At 46.7% G+C, this 17,669-nt stretch overlaps 1 protein-coding gene across 4 annotated transcripts in view; it reads right to left on the reverse strand.

The window, feature by feature from the left end:
• Positions 1-17,669, reverse strand: part of Spock1 (SPARC (osteonectin), cwcv and kazal like domains proteoglycan 1) — a 488,983-nt gene that overhangs the window by 13,042 nt on the left and 458,272 nt on the right. For all 4 annotated transcript variants that reach the window (XM_021180197.1, XM_021180196.1, XM_021180195.2 and 1 more), the window contains 3 exons: positions 10,097-10,213; positions 6,108-6,329; positions 1,796-1,858 (listed from right to left, as the gene is read on the reverse strand). In XM_021180197.1, the coding sequence (XP_021035856.1) occupies positions 1,796-1,858; positions 6,108-6,329; positions 10,097-10,213 (402 nt within the window). The remainder of the gene's footprint in view (positions 1-1,795; positions 1,859-6,107; positions 6,330-10,096; positions 10,214-17,669) is intronic.

Consider the following 17,669-nt stretch of genomic DNA (forward strand, 5'->3'; position numbering starts at 1 on the left):
GGAGGAGGAGGAGCAGGAGGAGGAGGAGGAGCAGGAGCAGGAGCAGGAGGAGGAGCAGGAGCAGGAGGAGGAGCAGGAGGAGGAGGAGGAGCAGGAGGAGGAGGAGCAGGAGCAGGAGCAGGTGGAGGAGAGGTGGAGTCTGTGGGAAATGCAGGTCCACCCCCCCCCACCTCCCGAGCAGCAGCTAGAAAGCACAGTACCTAATAGACCACAGAATACATTAAGATTGGGCTGAGCCCTTGGGCTGAGGCCTCGGGTTGGTGAGAAGCAGGTGTTGTGTTAAGCCTGTAATTTAATAAGATTACCGCTTTTTCTAAGTAGGTAGTAATTATAACGGATTATGATTTGTTATTGCTTGTTTCCTTTATTTATTTGAAGCTGAATGTCCCTGAATACACACAGCTGTTATTAGGAGATCTTCTGCACGCAGGAAATAATCTGTACGCAATACAGATGGCGTTTGTGAGAGTCGGCCGGGGTGAGCTCAGAATGTGGGAGATTTGAGATAAGACACAGGTGAGATTATGTTAGGATAAAGGTAGGCGGTAGCTGGATCATGAAAAAAAAGGCACGTCACATGGTGTACCCTATAAACGTGTCGTTATTGAAGGGTAAAAATCACCATATCCATGGACCTTTAAAAGCATCGTAATTGCATAAACTATGTGTAGTTTATGGGTATATTGTCAAACCCCAAACACTGCCCCGTGTAGCATATTGCAGGTAGCCACCACAAGTCCGGCAGTTAAACAAAACAGATGGAGGAGGGATCCAGATGCTATGCCAATCAGAATGATACATTCTATACCAACAAACCAAGACTGCAAGAGTTTAAAAGCACAGCTTTCAAGTTCTCACAAAAATCAAAAGTATGAGGCAAGCCATGGAAAATAAGTCATTCTCAAAGGTAGAAGGGGTGTGTGTGGACTATGAGGGGACCCCAACATTTGGAAGACAAGTTGCCAGCATTCATAGAATGCTTGCATTTGGCAATCTTTAGGGGAAAAATGTGCCCATCTTCTTAAAGATAGATTAACTTCTGAAACAGTGCGCTGCTCAGGGAACACACCTACCTCTGAACACTTAAGGAGAATGTCTGAATGACTAGGCTGCAGCTGTCTGCCCCTTTTAACAGGGAAAGAAAGGTTCGATTTTCATCAAATGAGATTTACCAGTATGCCAGTGATGGCCACCATACCCATCCCCACCCGCTGCCGCCATCCCTGAGCTAAGAGGACCAAAAAGGAGCTTGTCCTCCTGCAACTGACCTACTTCTGCCTTAGACCCAGAGGAGAAAGCAGCAGCCGCTAAATAAGCCGGTGTCTTCCATCCAGAGAGGTACATGCCCTTTGACTCTATCTGATACATTGTGGCAGGGGTCACAGCTTGTCTTGTTCCTTAAATGGATAACTAGCCCTGGCGAAGAGAAGAAGTATTCTAACTTACAAGCCTTGCATTTTGAGAACTGGAAAAATTGCTCATGCGCTCCATCCCATGACTTTATGTGACAGAGAAATCCAAGAGTTAGATCCAGAATCAGAATGGGAGAACAGTCTAGAGGTGAACACTGATTGTGGCCCGGGCTGCCTGCTAGACCCTGGCCCAAGCTCTGGCTTTGCTTGCTGGTAGAGGGCATCTTCTGCATACCAGCTGGCCACAAGTGCTCAGGCTGGTGGAAACTGAAGCATTTCTTCCCCTGCCCCCTAATGGGATAAACACTGTAGAGCTGAGTGTTACAAGAGATGGGGATGGATTTAATTAGTGGCTCTAATGAGTGGCAAGGAATCGTACTCACCCAGTAGGCTTTTCCCCTTGCTTAGCTTCTGAATTCTGTTCATTTCATTCTGGCAAGGGAGACCTAGAAAAATAATTTATGAAAGTCAGTTTCCAGATGGTACAGAATATAATCTCTAATGATTGACTCCGCTCTTGATGCGAAATGTGGGCTATGACACACCTGGGTGTGGAATTGCTCCATATGTTGTTGACTGTGCAACAAAACAAACTCAGGCCATTAGTGTTGCTAATTTTAAGAAGCGCTCCATATCGCAAGGCACTTGTAATGGCTCATGCAGACTACTTACATAATGTAGGACACCTCCTCCCTACACTAGACCAAGAAACAACCAGGTGATCGGCTCATAGACTTTTTCATTTTCTCAGCAAGGGAGGCACCCAGCAAAGGCTTCTGGGAGCTGAAAATGGGCTCGGGTTTACTAGAGGTTAAGAACTCTGATATGCAGATGAGCTAGCCAGGGCCTACTATGCCTCATCCTCTGCATGCTCCTGTCTTGGGAGAGAGAGAGAGGGGTCAGAAGTGCTCAGGCACGCCTGTGTGGATGTGAGAGCCACTGGGAAGGCAAGGAACAAAGGCATCCAGGCTAAGACACATCGAGGTTCTTTCTCTACCTCCCGAAGACCGGGGACCCCTAGCATCTGTTCTCTGCTGTCAAGCACTGACACCTAACTTGTGAAATGCATGTTGTATGAACAACTATGTAGGACACACATAGCTACACGTGCGGATGGCAGAGAGCAGACTTATGTGGTCTCCCAAGGGAAGAATTTACCACTCAGCAAAACAACAGGTGACCTCACTAGTATTTTAGGGTTTTGCCCAAGATGTGCCTTTGTCAGCCTTATGTCTCTGGCAGGTCCTCCCACCGGTTTAGGGTCTTTGTGGCCTGGGTAACGGGTCCCATACCTCTGTACTCCTAACATCTCTCTCTACAGCTGCTGATTCTGCCTATTGCCATACGGGTTTTACAGCACCACCTGGCATTACTACTGCCAGGTGAGGAAGATTGGCTGCAAGACCCATGCTCCTTACTGCAGTCAAGGGTAAGGAGAAAGACCGACACAAACCCCATTGTGAGTACGACAGGCAGCACTTACTATGACTAATAGCTATGGTTGACCGAAGTGTTAGAATGTTCTAGAGCCTTTTAAAACTCTTATAACCACTGTAAGAATAGGTGCTGACATTATCACTAGTTTGTAAATGGAAAATCTCATCCGTGACAGAACACAGTTTACAGAAGGAAGATCCCACTGCTGCAATGGAGTGGGGCTCTAACTTTACACTACTTTCTTTAATTTTTTTCATACAATAGTTTAAAAACCTACTTGTTTAAAGAAAGAAAAACTTAAACTGATGGAAATCAACTGAAATGTAGACAAGAACAAGACACACAATTTTTTTTTTTTTTTGGTCATTTTTAAAATGAGAAATTCATCCTGGAAAACATGTGCTGCTGAGCAGACGACAGCATGGGGGAGGTTTCTCTGAGAAGTCGAGGATTCTAATAAAAAAGCAGACCATAGGAGAACAGGGGTCAGGGAACGACGGGGAGGCTCAAGAGTGGCTGTGACAGAGAGAAACAATTACAGAGAGGAAAGCCACCTCCACGGCCACGGATCTCATGGGACACGACTATGTTACGGCTGAGAGAAAGACTAACCAGATAGAAAAGTTCTCAAGATAAACGCCAAAAAAGAAAAGTTTCCTGAAGATTAGAAAGAATCTAATTCTAGTGTTCAAAGGAGTATAACACGTCACATCTCTGGGATGTGGCACAAGCTAAGCAGGGCTCGGTGGCTTCTAGGAAATCAAGGTCCTCGAAATGCAGAAAAAGAATCCTGCATTGTTCATTTTCTGTTGCTTCTGGCCATGGTGTTTCACCAAAGCAACTGCAGGAAAAACTTGTTTTACTTACCATTTATTTTGACTTACAGTTATGGGAGGCTAGAGTCCACTGGGGCCCTTGAGAGCAAAAGATGTGGTTGACTCTACACAGCAAACAGTGAGAGGCAAAAGGGTCTGACTGGCAAAGGTTCTACAGCCTCCCCAAACAGCATCGCCAACCGAGACTCGAATGTCCTTAACTAACCTACAATTCTAAGTATAACATTCCATCATCTTGAAGCTTTTTTATGAAACAAAGCAGCAGATCCAACAATGTGAAGTAACACCATGGAGACGAAATGGATGTGAGAGAAAGGTACAGAATGAGAAATAACCTTTCTCTGAACTAATTGGGGATGCCTCATCATTCCAAGACACACCCCAGAAAGAAGAGCCTGTCCTGAGCTAGCCCTGGGGCGTAGTGGCGAGCTCAGTCTCTCAGAATAGCCATGAGTAAACTCAGTCTGGCATTTCACCCTCAACAGTGGATCAGGCTCTGTGTCACCAGCATTTTAGACTAAACGATTGCTGTTATAAAGCGAAGGAGAAACAACACAATTGTATTTTAATATTTAAGGGAAAGTTATCTCCGCTTGCACATGATACACTTTACACCTGAAAACATGAAGACAACCAGGGCAGCTGGAAATGGAGAGTTCTGTGCAGAGAAGAGAAAGCAGGTGCCTTGTGGTAGTGCCAAGGGGAACCACAGTAGGAACAAAACTGAGAATTCTAACTTCACTAGCTGCGAGAAGCCTCTAAGATAAAAGGATTCTGTATTATGTAGCTGAGGGGAATTTTTAATAGATTGGTCAAATGCACTCTAAAGTTCAGGAGAGAAGAAAAACACGACTATCTAGAACATTCAGAAATAAAAATTAACGGCAAAAGAGGAGAGACCTACAATATACCAAGACACAGGGTCAATCAACTGTGATTTAAATGTTTTTTTTTTAAACTGTGAATTAAATTGGATAGAATTGATTTATGAATAGTTAGGTAAATGGGACTGAGTGTTCAGGAATAAATCAAAGACACACACATATTGATTTTATATGTAAACTTTGCATATATGTATACACATATATATATGATTATACACACACATATACACATACATATATATACATACATACACACACACACATATATATATTCAGACATATGCTATTGGTAGAAGAAAGATTTGTCAAAAAATGGCAGAAAGGCAGCTAGGTTGTACCTCCAGGCTTGAAGCAGGACCCGAGGCTTCCCTGGTTGTGCATACATACAGTAAGGCAAATTTGAGCAAATACAAGCCTACCAATGTTAGCAAAAACATGAGAGAGTTGCCTGACTAGATTCAAGTGACAATACCCTTCTAAGCCTACTGAGAGCTTTATGACTTAACAAGGCATAGAACAAGAAAATGAAGACATGCAACTATGTCAAAAGTTAAAATTTTCCCCAACAAGAAAATGCACAAAGTTTAGGGAAAATATTTGCAATACTCATCATCACTAGCAAGGTTCTAAGTCCACAGATATACATTTTCCTGCAGAAAATAAACCACAGTTTCAATAGGGAAAAATGTACAAAAAATTAGAAAGCAACAGAAAATCATTTCAAGGAAATGGAAACCTAAGAATGTGCCAGAGGTGAGCCAAGCTCCCCAGATCCATTTCTTACAAAGAGAGTGGAGCCAGTGGGGAGTGTAGTATCACTTTGTCCCAGTTTGGCAACAGTGACTAGGTTTGATACTGACACAAAGAAACAATATTCTGAATTTTTTTTCTCTCTCTCTCACCAAAAATATCTAAATGTAACTTCTTTTGGAGGGCGGATTGGCAACGGTGCTGAAATTCCGAGATGCAGATGCATCCTCTGCCTCTGGGGACATATCTGACAACCCTGTGAGTGTGCACATGAAATTACTCTTCCCTGAATGTTCTTAGCAGTGTCTACATTTTTGATAGGTGTCCTGGTGTCTTTGTGCACATGCATAAATACTGTGAGATTTGAATGCTATTAGTAGACAGACAGACAGATTTCTGCTCCACTGGGTACACCCCCCAGGGGGCAGGGACAGAAGTAAAAGCCAGACAGGGAAGGTGATCCACCCACAGGAAGGCGGAGCAGGGCCTCTGGGTGGAATGCTGGGGCAGGCTGACTCCCTTTCCTGACTTGGGGTGACAGGAGTCACTCTGGGATCCTTTCTTCCTATATTCCTTAGACCCTGTGTAGTTCATGATCTGTCATTTGTTTATAAACAAAACATAATTAAGAAGAATTCACAGGAAATGGAAAATAGGATCCTCTTACATGTGTATAGTACCTTTCATATTGAGAATCTCATTGATTGGTGGCTGTATCTCTAGGTGCACAGATCCCTGATGTCCTCCCTGCCCATGGCTGCCTGGCTTTTGGAGCCAGTCCACCTTACCTCCTGGCTTCTGAAAGCAGTAACACCACTCGTTATTGGAAAGTTTGCCATCCTTGAAGGAGTCACACGAGTTGAAGAGAGGCTTGATACAGGGCTCATATTTGTCTAGGTAGATGGCATTGATCTCTGAGTGGTCCAGCAACAGGTCATAGTTCATGTCCAACTTGTTGAACATCCAACCCAAGGAGTCCTTGCAAATGGGTAAGATGCTGGTGTCAAACCCTGTGAGAGAAAGGGACAACTCAGCCTGCCAGACATGGCACATACCCTGCCACTCCCTAACTGGGTGCCTCAGGGGTCAGGGTACACCCAACTGTGTCCTCCCTTTCAGGCTGTTTCTATAAAGAAATATGAATTACGCGTATCCCTGGCCAGCTTCAAACGAATGAGACTCAAACTATGATTTCTTTATTAGGCTCTGTGCAATTACTGCAGATGCCCCTTAATCTAATTATCCTCTAAACCTAGACTGGCTACTCCCCCAATTGTGCTCCCCCAATACTTGCTGTTTGAATCTTCCTGGGTCATTTCTGCTCCAGCAGTCTGGTGTCCTGTGGAGGCATTTCACTTGGACACGTGCTTCTGGTTCATCATGACTAATGGAGACCTTCTGTTCTCTCCTCCTCCTCTTCCTTCTCCTTCTACCTCTTCCCTCCTTCTCCCCCTCCTTCCCCTTCATCCTCCCTCCTCCTCTTCTGTGCTCCTTCTCTCTCTCTTTCCCTTCTCTTTCTTCCTCATGGTCCCTACCTGCAACACCCAGCCTGGTAACTCAACCTCCACCTCTCAATTCTCCCCAGTAATTGGCTGTAGCCATTTTTATTTAACCAATAGTTTTAAATAGGGGAGCAAGGTTTGCACAACAAAAGCTGGCATATGTGGGAATTTGCTTGTCTTGGGGGCAACAGGATCTTGGAATACAGAATTTAGCATTTGAAGACATAGCAGTGCCAGACCCACCCGCAACGTGTGCCCTATATATATATGAGACATACAAATGTCCTAAAGGCAAGAGCCAACTTTGAGGGAACTCATTCCTTAGGATATTATCTCTGTGGTATAAATATGAGTCTTACTGTCTGTAAACCTGCTTGCAGAAATGAAAGGTAAACCAGGAACACGCTAAAACATAAGATGCATAATACTGAAACTTGGGCTTATCATTTAGGAAGGACAAAAAAAAAAAAAATCAAAACAAAATGGTGGAGAAAGGAGTGGGGTGGGGGTGGGGAAGAGACCAAAGCAAGTGAATGAGACTCAAGGCTCCATTCTATCCCAGAGGAACCCTTTTGCCCAGGGTGAGGCTTGAGGGGAGAGCTCCCAGGTCGTTCCTCCATCCCTTCCTTCTTTCCTGCAATCCTCTAAGGAGCCACAGGAGATGAAATCCAAACCACCTCAGACAATCACTGCTTTCTTATTTCCCCAGGGAAGGGGAAGTCTTTGTTCCCAAGAGGGAGGAGTTCTCATGCTTAGCCCCACCCTCGGCACATCACAGCCTTGTGGACAGACCTCAAGTCAATCTTTCTCTCCGAGCTAAGGGATGACAAAAATCCTAGCTTCTCCTGTAAACTGCATCTCTAGGACTAGCTTCATTCTCCTAGGATTCTACAGATAAAAATGTTTCTAAGCACTATACATTTAAGTATCTTACTCCACCCTAGTGGCAGTCATGTGACATGTTATCATCTCTAACTTATAGATGAAAAAATAGCAAGATTATATGATCCAGTATGAGGAGTGAAACACTGACAGCCCTGTCAGGATCTAAAGTCTCCCCACTCTCTCTCCCAGGTCCCTTCCTGCCTTCTTTGACACATCTGTCCTGAAAGCATCCAGCTGGCTTAGGGTGCCACATCTGGGATACAGTGTCTGCATACACAGGGTCCTGATGAGTCAGACTGCACAGTCTAGTGTCTCCTACACTTGTGTGTGCATCTTGGAAACCTTTGTTTAGTGAGCCAGATATAATGAAGCAACATCTTTATGGTAAATCTGTACAAAATTCTACACAAAGATTGAAGCAACTTCCTGTGAGCTCATAGGAGATGCTGGACTTCCCCATACTGTAGATGCTCTGGGAGACCTCTGTGTTTTCTTTCACGACCGCACTATTGCACTATTGGCATATTATATCAGTAAAAGCAATTCTTTCCTAGCTACAGAAGTTTTCTACTAGCTTTAAGTTTACCCTTTTCAAATAAATCTTTGCATATTTGAATTTATTCATTTTGCTATCAAAAGGATAATACCTTTTAATTTCTTTTTTCAGATGAGACCATGGAGTATGGCATGGTTCTTCTTTAGTGACTGTCATGGTCATCAACTGGAAGAAATGCCAAGCTGTGTGACTTAGTCAAAAGGTCAAGCCTGCTCTACCTCATTCCCAGTTTCTGAAAAGGGCATGTGTACCCAGCATCTGCAGCTGTTGGAGACAGAGGATGGAGTTTGGAGCAAGGCTCTGGGGCTGCCCCTTCAAGACCAACAAATGTGTTGCTCTTTTCTCTGACCTCAGGGAATAAAACACCCTTGTTCTACACCTCTCCTACCTGAGTGGCTTCAGGACATCAACCTGTCACCCCCTCTGGGAACTCAGTTTACTCCTTGGTACACTAGTATTTCCAAGGCTCCCCCCACCCACCCCCACCCCCATCTACAGAGAAGGCTCTCGGGGGACTCCCCGGAGGCTCCAAGACTTCTCTTTCCAAAAGCTACTTTCCATGGAGACATTGTTCCAGAAGCCCAGGGTTGGATGGCTTCCTGACAACTTTTTCTAGATGAAAATTAGTGCCCATAGACTCCCAAGGGACCTCTGGCAGGAAAAAAACCCAACCAACCAAACAAACAAACCAAAAAAACCCTATCTCACCTTACCGTCCTATAGACACAACTTCCAGGAGCTACCTACCACCTGTAAAGCATGGTCTGAGAAACAAGCGCCATCTTACCATTAAGGCGAAAGACCGAAGCTGTTACAGCAAGCGTCAGTACTCTTCACAGATCTCTCCAGAAAGCCATGAGCATCAAAGAATTACCAATAGGAAGACCATTATTTTTTTGTTTTGAGATAGCATCTATCCATGTAGCTCAGGCCAGTCTGGAGCCTGTCTTTAGAGGATCTTCCTGCTTCAGCTTCCCACGTATATATGGTGAAACACGTGCACCACCACGCTGGGCTGGTGATCCATGGTCCACCATGGGTACCACCGCTGTCTCAAATGCACACACAGCCGAGCTGCCTGTATTTGAAGGATTGGTGGATCGGCGATCTCTACTGTACCAGTTAGCACAACTACCTCAGAGTCCAAAGCATGGAGAGGTGGAGTGTGCACGTATGATCTGTGCTCATCCTGGAGCCTCCTTCAGGAGCTTGAGTGTTAGTGGGAAAGGAGGGGGAGGGGCACCTGCCTTGTGGTTTCTGGGGAATACCCAGTATACCCAAAAGCACATTATTGGAGATGTTTGCTATACTGTTGCTTCTATTAGAATCAACCCAAATGTCCCAATTAAAGGCTTCTTAAGTTGTTATAGCAATGATTAGGATCCTGCTAGAGACCCCACTTGATAACATTAAAGCATAATGATATTTCCAGATGTTTAAATTTCTGAATGGTATATCGGCTTATAAAGTATGCAGACTTCTGCAATACTTACTTTTTCCATATACAACAAGAAAAATTACCTCAAGGTATATAGAATGCTTAAGTTGCTAAATGGGTAGTATTATATATGTGTGTATATATTTATATACACACGACTTTTTTTCTATATGTTTTTAAAAATGTCTATATAAAAACATGATCTCTTTGAAATCACGTTTTCCCAAAAGTCATATTTCTCTTGATTCTAAAACATCACCCTTCTTTGATAGTTCAATGTTCTAAAATTGGTATATATTTTAAATCTTATTCTTTAGCCAAAATGTGCTGCGGCTAAACCCATGGCACTTGAGAAGTGATATTTATAGTGAAAGGGCGAGAATAGAGTGGTCTTACTGCCTTGGGCTGGATCAGAGCTGGTAGGCTTGATGACTCTGTTGGCGTCCTCATGGAGAGCCCCGAACCAGTCCTTCAGCCGGGAGGCGAGGTTCCGCAGCTCCTTGTCTGTGCAGGCTGCAGGGAACAGAGCAGATGGGTGGTGAGCATCCGGGCTTTCCGTCCAGTGTACAAGGTCATCGGCCAAGCTGCTGTGAAGGCGATCCTTCCTGCCTAGACACTCTGAAAACACCCCAAGGGTGCTCCCGCCACAAGCCAAACATGGAACAAGGAGAGCGCCTGGGTTTCTAGGATAGACAGGCTGTTCAGACCTGGACTGTCTCAGATAAAGCACGCTGCCGACACCTTATGTTTGTACAGCATCCTCAAAGGCTGACTGACATCCCTCGGCTAAGCACATGAAACTTGTTATTGCAGTTTTGCCAGAGACCATGACATCTTCACTGTACTCAACACTAAGAGATTAACCAGCTCAGGTTCCCAGGGAGAGAATGCCTGGGGCAACACAGAGCCTTGCAGCAGCAGATTCCCTATTTTGTATGAGAACAAGATGGACTTGTGAATTTGGCCCCATTTGTTAGTCTTCCTACATACTGACTCCAGATGTCCACTATTGACAGGCAAATGTCTTTACCATGGCAGAGCCCCTATCACCTTGGCAGGTCCTGCTTCACTGTTTCAGTGTGTGTGTGTGGGAGGGGGACAGGGGGTTGGGGGAGACAGGACCCTGGCTGATGGAGGGAAAAACAGGTAAGGAAGTGGGGGCAAAGTTTGTCCGATAGTGCGTAGAGCTTGTGACTTGAGATGGGAAATCCAAGAGGAGGAAAAGATGGGGAGGCTGGAGTGGACTGTCTACTGCTCTCGGCCATTCCTTCGGGGCCTGCCTTCATTCTGAATGAGAACATCTTGGCAAGGGGTCCATGGGACACTGGGAGGACACTGAAAACAAAGTGATGTTTTGTGTCCTCCAGCAAGTAGAGAAAAATGTAAAAGCCTTGCAGCCAAGAGGGAACCAGGAGCCGACCTTCACAACTGTTAGCCCTTTCAAATCCTCAAGCTGGAGGGAAGCAAGTAACCCAACAAGTTGAGCCCCTTGCCATTTCAATGCAGAGTTGAATTGCATCCTCTCATGGTGTTGAGAGGGCCCAACTGCAAGCTCAGAAGACATGGAGGCTCGGCGCCCTCCCCTGGAAGTCTCAGAAGGCCACGATAGAGACAATGTGTCATCCCAAGTCCACTGCAGCCTCCAGGAAGCACAGCCCTTGACTGAATCACCATGGTACCCAGCCCCACCCGACAGCCGACAGCCGTGCTACCAGGGAGAACGCAGAAGGCAGGCAATGCTCTGCAGATGCCTTTCCTTGTTTTACAGCTCACGTCTACTCTTCAGCCATGCAACCTGCCAGTTTTCACATTCAGCTGTATTTTACCTGGGACGCGAGCTTCAGTCTCTGCATGGCAACCAGGGAATGTGCCCAGCTATGGATACCACGTTGCTAATGACCTTGAACACAAACCTGACTATAATGTAAGACACAGAGTTTCTTGTTGATAGCAGAAAGTCACATTGCAGGGCCACTCTGCCTAGAGCGAATCTCAGCTTTATCACCTGCCATAGACCTACCCCTAACGTTCCTGGGACCTGTTTCTTTACCTGTGGACCCAGGATAACAAGTTCATGACAAACCTGACAGTGTGTTTCACACTCTTAACGAGTTACAGGATCAACACTCATTTGAAGAATGTGCCAGGTAAGGTTTTAGTTCTTTACATAATTATTCCATAATTATTATTCTACATAGATTATTTAGAGGTAGGCTTTGGACAAGCAAGTGCTGTCCATTTTAAGAAAACAAAAATTAAGTTAAATGCAAATAACCAAAACTGGCTCTGGCTGCCTAGAAACACGTCATATAAGTGGGTACTTGAGTAACTCTACATAAGTGAATTAATATTAAATAAATGTACAAGCTAATTCCTCTGGTATATGTATTGTCCCAAGTTGCTCATCACCCTTGCATGGATAGAACAGGTTCCAGATCTTTCCACCAGAGCAGGCTGCCACCCCGGTTAGAAGTGGGTAAAGGTGAATCTCATTCTCCGATCCATCTCTAACTTTACAAAGAACTCACCAAGATACCTGGCTACCCACATGTGTGTCTTTTCTCCTTCCCTTCGGCCTTTTAAGATGGTGGAGAAGCAAGATAACAAGCTCCCACAAGCCACCTCTCCACACCTCTGCTAACCTTTGCTCACAATAGGACTCGAAGCAGCTATTGCTGAAGGCAGAGATTCTTGCTTTTGTCCAAGTACCAAGTCAGACTCCAGGAGCATCCTCACACAGACCCAAACTCTGAGCTTCTGAGGACCACACCTGTGCCTTTCTGACCCTGCTCAGCTCTAAGCTGCAGTATGTGATCATCCAACAACAGGATATGGACTCTCGAGTCCTATTTCTTACATTTAGAAATGGAAACCCACACCATTTCTTTAGAACATTCTCCGAGCAGAGAAAATTGGCAAGTCAACTTGCCAGGAAATCACACTGCAAGATAAATTAGTCAGTCACGTTTAAGTAAATCCTGAGACAGGCAGGTAAGCTGCACATTCACAAGCCTGCTGGTGCTGCATTTCCACCAGGCTTCCCGGAGCACAGAGGCCAGGGACAGCTGGAAGAATCAGGCAGCTCCACCTTGAAAGAGTAAAATGTGTCACTCAACAAGAAGTCAGGAAGCAGGGAGCCATGGCGTGGCTGGGGTTGAGATTGGAGGACAGAAACAGATAGAGGCCACTCAATTACTGAGCCCAGCTCACTCGTGGCATCTTCACCTGAGTGGTCTTTGTGAGGAGAAAGCTAAGCAGAGTCTGCAGGGAGATGGTCTGCTGGAGTAATAAAGAATGGGGCCCTGCAGAGAGCTATTTGTTCCCATTTGACACTAGCACAGCACAGACTGGATGCCTCTTAAGGTGTCGGTGACTACTCCAGATGGTGGGACTAACTGGAAATGACAATTTAGGAACTGGGAAGCCAGGGGATACTTCATTTTCCAGAATGAAACTGCAGACCACACCCACCTGTTGTTCCTGTACTCTGCCAGGAAGTGGGACAGTTTTTGTCCCAGAGGACAGAGGAGTTCAACTCCCACCCCTACCCCTCCTGTCGGGGGAGAGGAATCAAGTACTCAGTCTACAGAGCAACTATGTTGCTCTCCCGGGATCATGCCATCTCCTGTCTAAACCTTGACAACCAGGACCTTGGTCTGTTTTGCCTTGGTACTGCTTCCTCCCTCCTCCTCCCCCTCCCTCCTGCCTCTCCCTGGGCTTTTGCTTGCTGCCTGTTGCTCTCCTTCCCCAAGAGGTCTCAGCTCGGTCCTCAGCTGCCATCCTGTTTCCCTGTGTGCCTTCATCATTCCTCAGGTCATTGCAAATCTTAATTACACGACTCAGCTCCAACAGGGCCAGGGGGTTGGCAGAATCCCTGAGACCCGCTGACAGCACCCTCACCCCACAGGCCAGCAGTGTCATGTCCAGGAGGCAGAAAGCAATAGCTTCAGATACCTGCCCTCAGAGCAGACATTTGGAAGTCGCCCTGGACTCCTCATCCTCCCAAGCCGTTGGACACAGTATGTTTGTCTTCACTGCCTTTTCTGGTCCATGCCACCAGCCATGTTGCTCCCCACTAGGGTCACCTCAGCAGGTAGTCACCCAGTCTTATTCTCTACCACCTCACAGCCCAGAAGCTACCTCGGTCATTCTGAATCAGACCCTGAGTCAAGTCACTTTCCTGTCTGGCCACTTCTGAGGATCCTGTTGGCTCTGTTGGCTGAGCCTAAGTTTGTGATTTAAGTGGCCTGCAGGATCAATCCATGGTCTCCGTGCTCTGGCCTTACTGCCCCTCTCACTCTCCTGTCTCAATGTTCCTATCCCTGTGGCCTTGATAGAGTCTCTCTGGCATCTCGATATTGAAAGGATTTCCTTCCCGAGGATGTCCAGCCTAGTGTCATGTCCCTCTTGACCATTAGAGCATAAACCAGCAGTATAAGCCCTTGGCATGGAATGCAGCCTGTTACCTGCGTGAAGAATGCTCTCATTATGGGGCTATTGAGGGACTCTCATAACCTCCTCGCTGCCTTTTGTAAACTGTACCTTCTCCATCTGTGATTCGGCAAAATGAAGCTCAGCTCCCGGCATCATTGCATGGAATAAGATATCAGTAAAGCATAGCTCATAGCTACTGGCATGTAGCGGGCTCATATCCCAACTGTCTATATGATAGGTTGGGATTTTACTGTTGTGCTTTATTTTTTTAGCCCGAGGAGATACTGATGATATAAAGAATAACATTTCCCTCATTTGCTTTATAGCTGTGCCAATAGAAAACCAAGAGGCTGGGGTTTCAAAGACTGCCTGCCTTCTCCCAATTGGATACGCTTTGTGAGGGGCGATCGGTCGTCTGACAGCCCCCTACCTGCATTCCTAGCTTTACATAGGTGGTACACAGCAATTGTTCGAGATGTATTTATGGGAAGAAAACATGAATGATTGATCGAGCATCTTGGTTACAAAGTCCCAAGTCAAACGCTACCCTAAGTGGTAGGATTGGGGTTTGAAGCCGAGCTATCTTGCAGAGTAGAATCTATGCAGGGAGGGTTGGGAGAAGCTGCCTCCTTGGATAGACTAGGCTTGTGGGTAGCCAGCACTAATGAGTGCAATTAATAAACTCCGTCAGGCCTTCATCTGTAATGGAAGGTGCTGCAGTGATATAGACGGCAGCTGGCCCAGCAGTTCAGGACGGAGGAGGCAGCGAGCAGGGTTCTCGCCTTCATTAGCTTTGGTGTGAGCACAGTGGCCATTTGGGAGGACTGCAGAACAGCCTGCCTTGTGTCACATGCACAGCCACTGGGGCTTCATTAGGGAAAAGAATAGTACCGTTGCGCATTATTCTACAATGTCCGGAAAGACAGCACACTCCCCCAGGAACTGTGGCACGCAGGCATGGAAGAGTCTACGTAATGAGGCAGCGCTCTCCTGGTGGGCTTCTGCCTGTTTGCAAAATATGACCAAACTGCAATGGGCTGGGCTGCTTCTGCAGATGCTGAGCAGCCCGGAAAGCCGATGCAACGACATCTTCTTGCCTCCTGACCCAAGGCACAGAGTGCTAAATGGGTGTGGCATGTGCTGAAACTGAAGGCTTTCAATGGGAGGTGTGGCTCAGGTGACTCAGATGACTGTGAGAAATGGGTGTGCTTTGGCCAAAACCGGAAACAAGGCCGGAGGCAGCCTGTGGCAACAAGGAGGGAGGGAGACAGCAGAAGACTGCCAGGGAAGAAGCTACCAGGAAGAGGTAGCCATGATGTCTGCCCTAAATCGGCATCTATGGCCTGGCTGTTGGCCGCTGAGCTCCTATGGCTCGCCCTGCCCTGTATGCTCCCACAGAAGGCACCAAGATCCAGTGAGGATCAGATGAGGAACCTTTGAACTATGGCGCAGTTTTGACAAAGAAGACATTATAAAACTCAAAACGACCTCCAGCAGCTTAACACATATCCTAACATGGTCTCTGGTTGTTCCTGAGTGCGGCAACTGGCTGACAAATAGCTACTCCAGAAGGCCAGACTTCCGAAAAGACAACCACAGAGGTGTAGAAAACGCTACAAAGGTGGTGTAAAAAAACAACAACAACCACCAAAAAAAACAAAACAAAACAAAACAAAAAAAACCGCAAGTGGTGACTGGATACAAGTTCTTATTCAAATCTAGTGCTACCAGCTACCAGAGGGACTGGCATAGGCCCCTGAGACTGGTTCTCTGTGTCTGCAACCCTAATGGCTGGTTGCAAGTGAACCCCCACGGGGATGTCTCTAAGTGGAAGTCCGACATTACACAGGCATCCTGGATACCTTTATACCCCTGCCAGGGAACCAGCTCTGCTCTGCTCTTGAGTGCATGAACATCTCCAGTTTAAGAGCTCGAGTTAAAAAACACTCTGCCTGCCACCGCCCCTACCTCCTCCCACGCCAGCAAGCCTCACGGATGCTTGGCTCAGGGCTCTGCAGAGGCTAATATGAAAACAATCCGGATTTAATTTAAACTTTAGTGCCTCAGAAGGTAATTAAAGAGTTGGGCCAGACTCAAGCTCTTTCTGGGAGCAAGCCGAGAGAGGCCTTCCCCGCGATGGAGACCCAGCACCGTGGTCCTTTCCCACTAATCTCCCTCAGCCCTCCTAGGTGCTGTTGTGAATAATTACTTCATCAGAGCGGCTCTGGATCAATGGGCTTAGAGTGTTTGTAATTAGCAGCTTCTGCAGAAGGTCCAGCTGAGCCTACTTTTCTGGTGAAGATTAGGCACTGGAATAAGACCCCAGAGCCAGGGTCTGAGCAGAGGCAAGGTTCCTTCTTAATGTGCCTCCCCTCCTCTCCACCCTGGGCTGGCTTCTCCTTGGTACCACTGCCATCTCATCATGAGGACGACGCTGGTTCCCCGAGGGGCTTTAGACTCCGCCTCTTCCAGTTGTTGCACATCTGGCAGTCGTAGGAGTCATGATGCTGCAAGCCAGGGAGCTTCAAAGACGAAAGCATGGTATTCCCACAGTTCCCTTAGGATCCTGGCTCTCATAAACTGATGTGCAAACAAAAGTAAAGGACTGGTTCTGCTTATTCCGTTTGTTTGTTTGTTTTACAGGAATAACCAAAGCCATTCTGCCTTCCAGGACTACCGGGAAGGCAGGAGAAAGGAAGTGGTTCTAGAAACACACAGAACCAAGTGAGTGTGGCTTCCAGATGGGCTGCGGGCATGGGTCTCCTACTCTTCAGCCTCTTCCCCAGTGCAAGCGAGGCACACACAGAACCAGCTAACAGAATTCTGGGAAGAATTAAAAAGCAGAGTGAACTTCAGCCCTCTGCACCACACCTGACACCTAGTCCGCCACAGCCAGCAGTATTCCCTGCTTTTTTGTGTGTCTGTGGACACGGTGTGACACTGTGACTGACCAAATAGGAAAAACTGTAAAGGCCAAAAAAGGCCGGAGCCGACGACGCATGCTACTCACACACGAGTCATCCCACAATGCTAGCCAGTGAGACTCGATTCTCTGCTGCTGTTCAGAGAAGTTCCAGTCCCTCCCAGAGCCTACAGATAGTGAATGGAGACACCGAGGCTCTCACTCGGGTCTCCACACTAACCGTGCTTCTGAGGCACAGCCCACGCCCCGAACAGTGCCTGCACAGCCCCTCGGGCACGTGATAATGGTTGTGTGCATGAGCAGCAGGCTTGGGACTATGATCCCTTTAGCCTTCTCAACACCATCCCCAGGAGACCATTCGTTCTCAACCGTCTGACAACCCTTCAGGAGCCTCTGCTTGCTTCTCTGTCAATGGGACAGTGCCAGTGTGGTGGGGTTTTTTTGGGGTTTTTTTGTTTTTTTTGTTTTGTTTTGTTTTTTTGAGACAGGGTTTCTCTGTGTAGCCCTGGCTGTCCTGGAACTCACTCTGTAGACCAGGTTGGCCTCGAACTCAGAAATCTGCCTGCCTCTGCCTCCCAAGTGCTGGGATTAAAGGCATGCGTCAACACCATG

This window comes from Mus caroli, chromosome 13 (assembly GCF_900094665.2).
Source record: "Mus caroli chromosome 13, CAROLI_EIJ_v1.1, whole genome shotgun sequence".
In the NCBI taxonomy this organism is placed as follows: domain Eukaryota; kingdom Metazoa; phylum Chordata; class Mammalia; order Rodentia; family Muridae; genus Mus; species Mus caroli.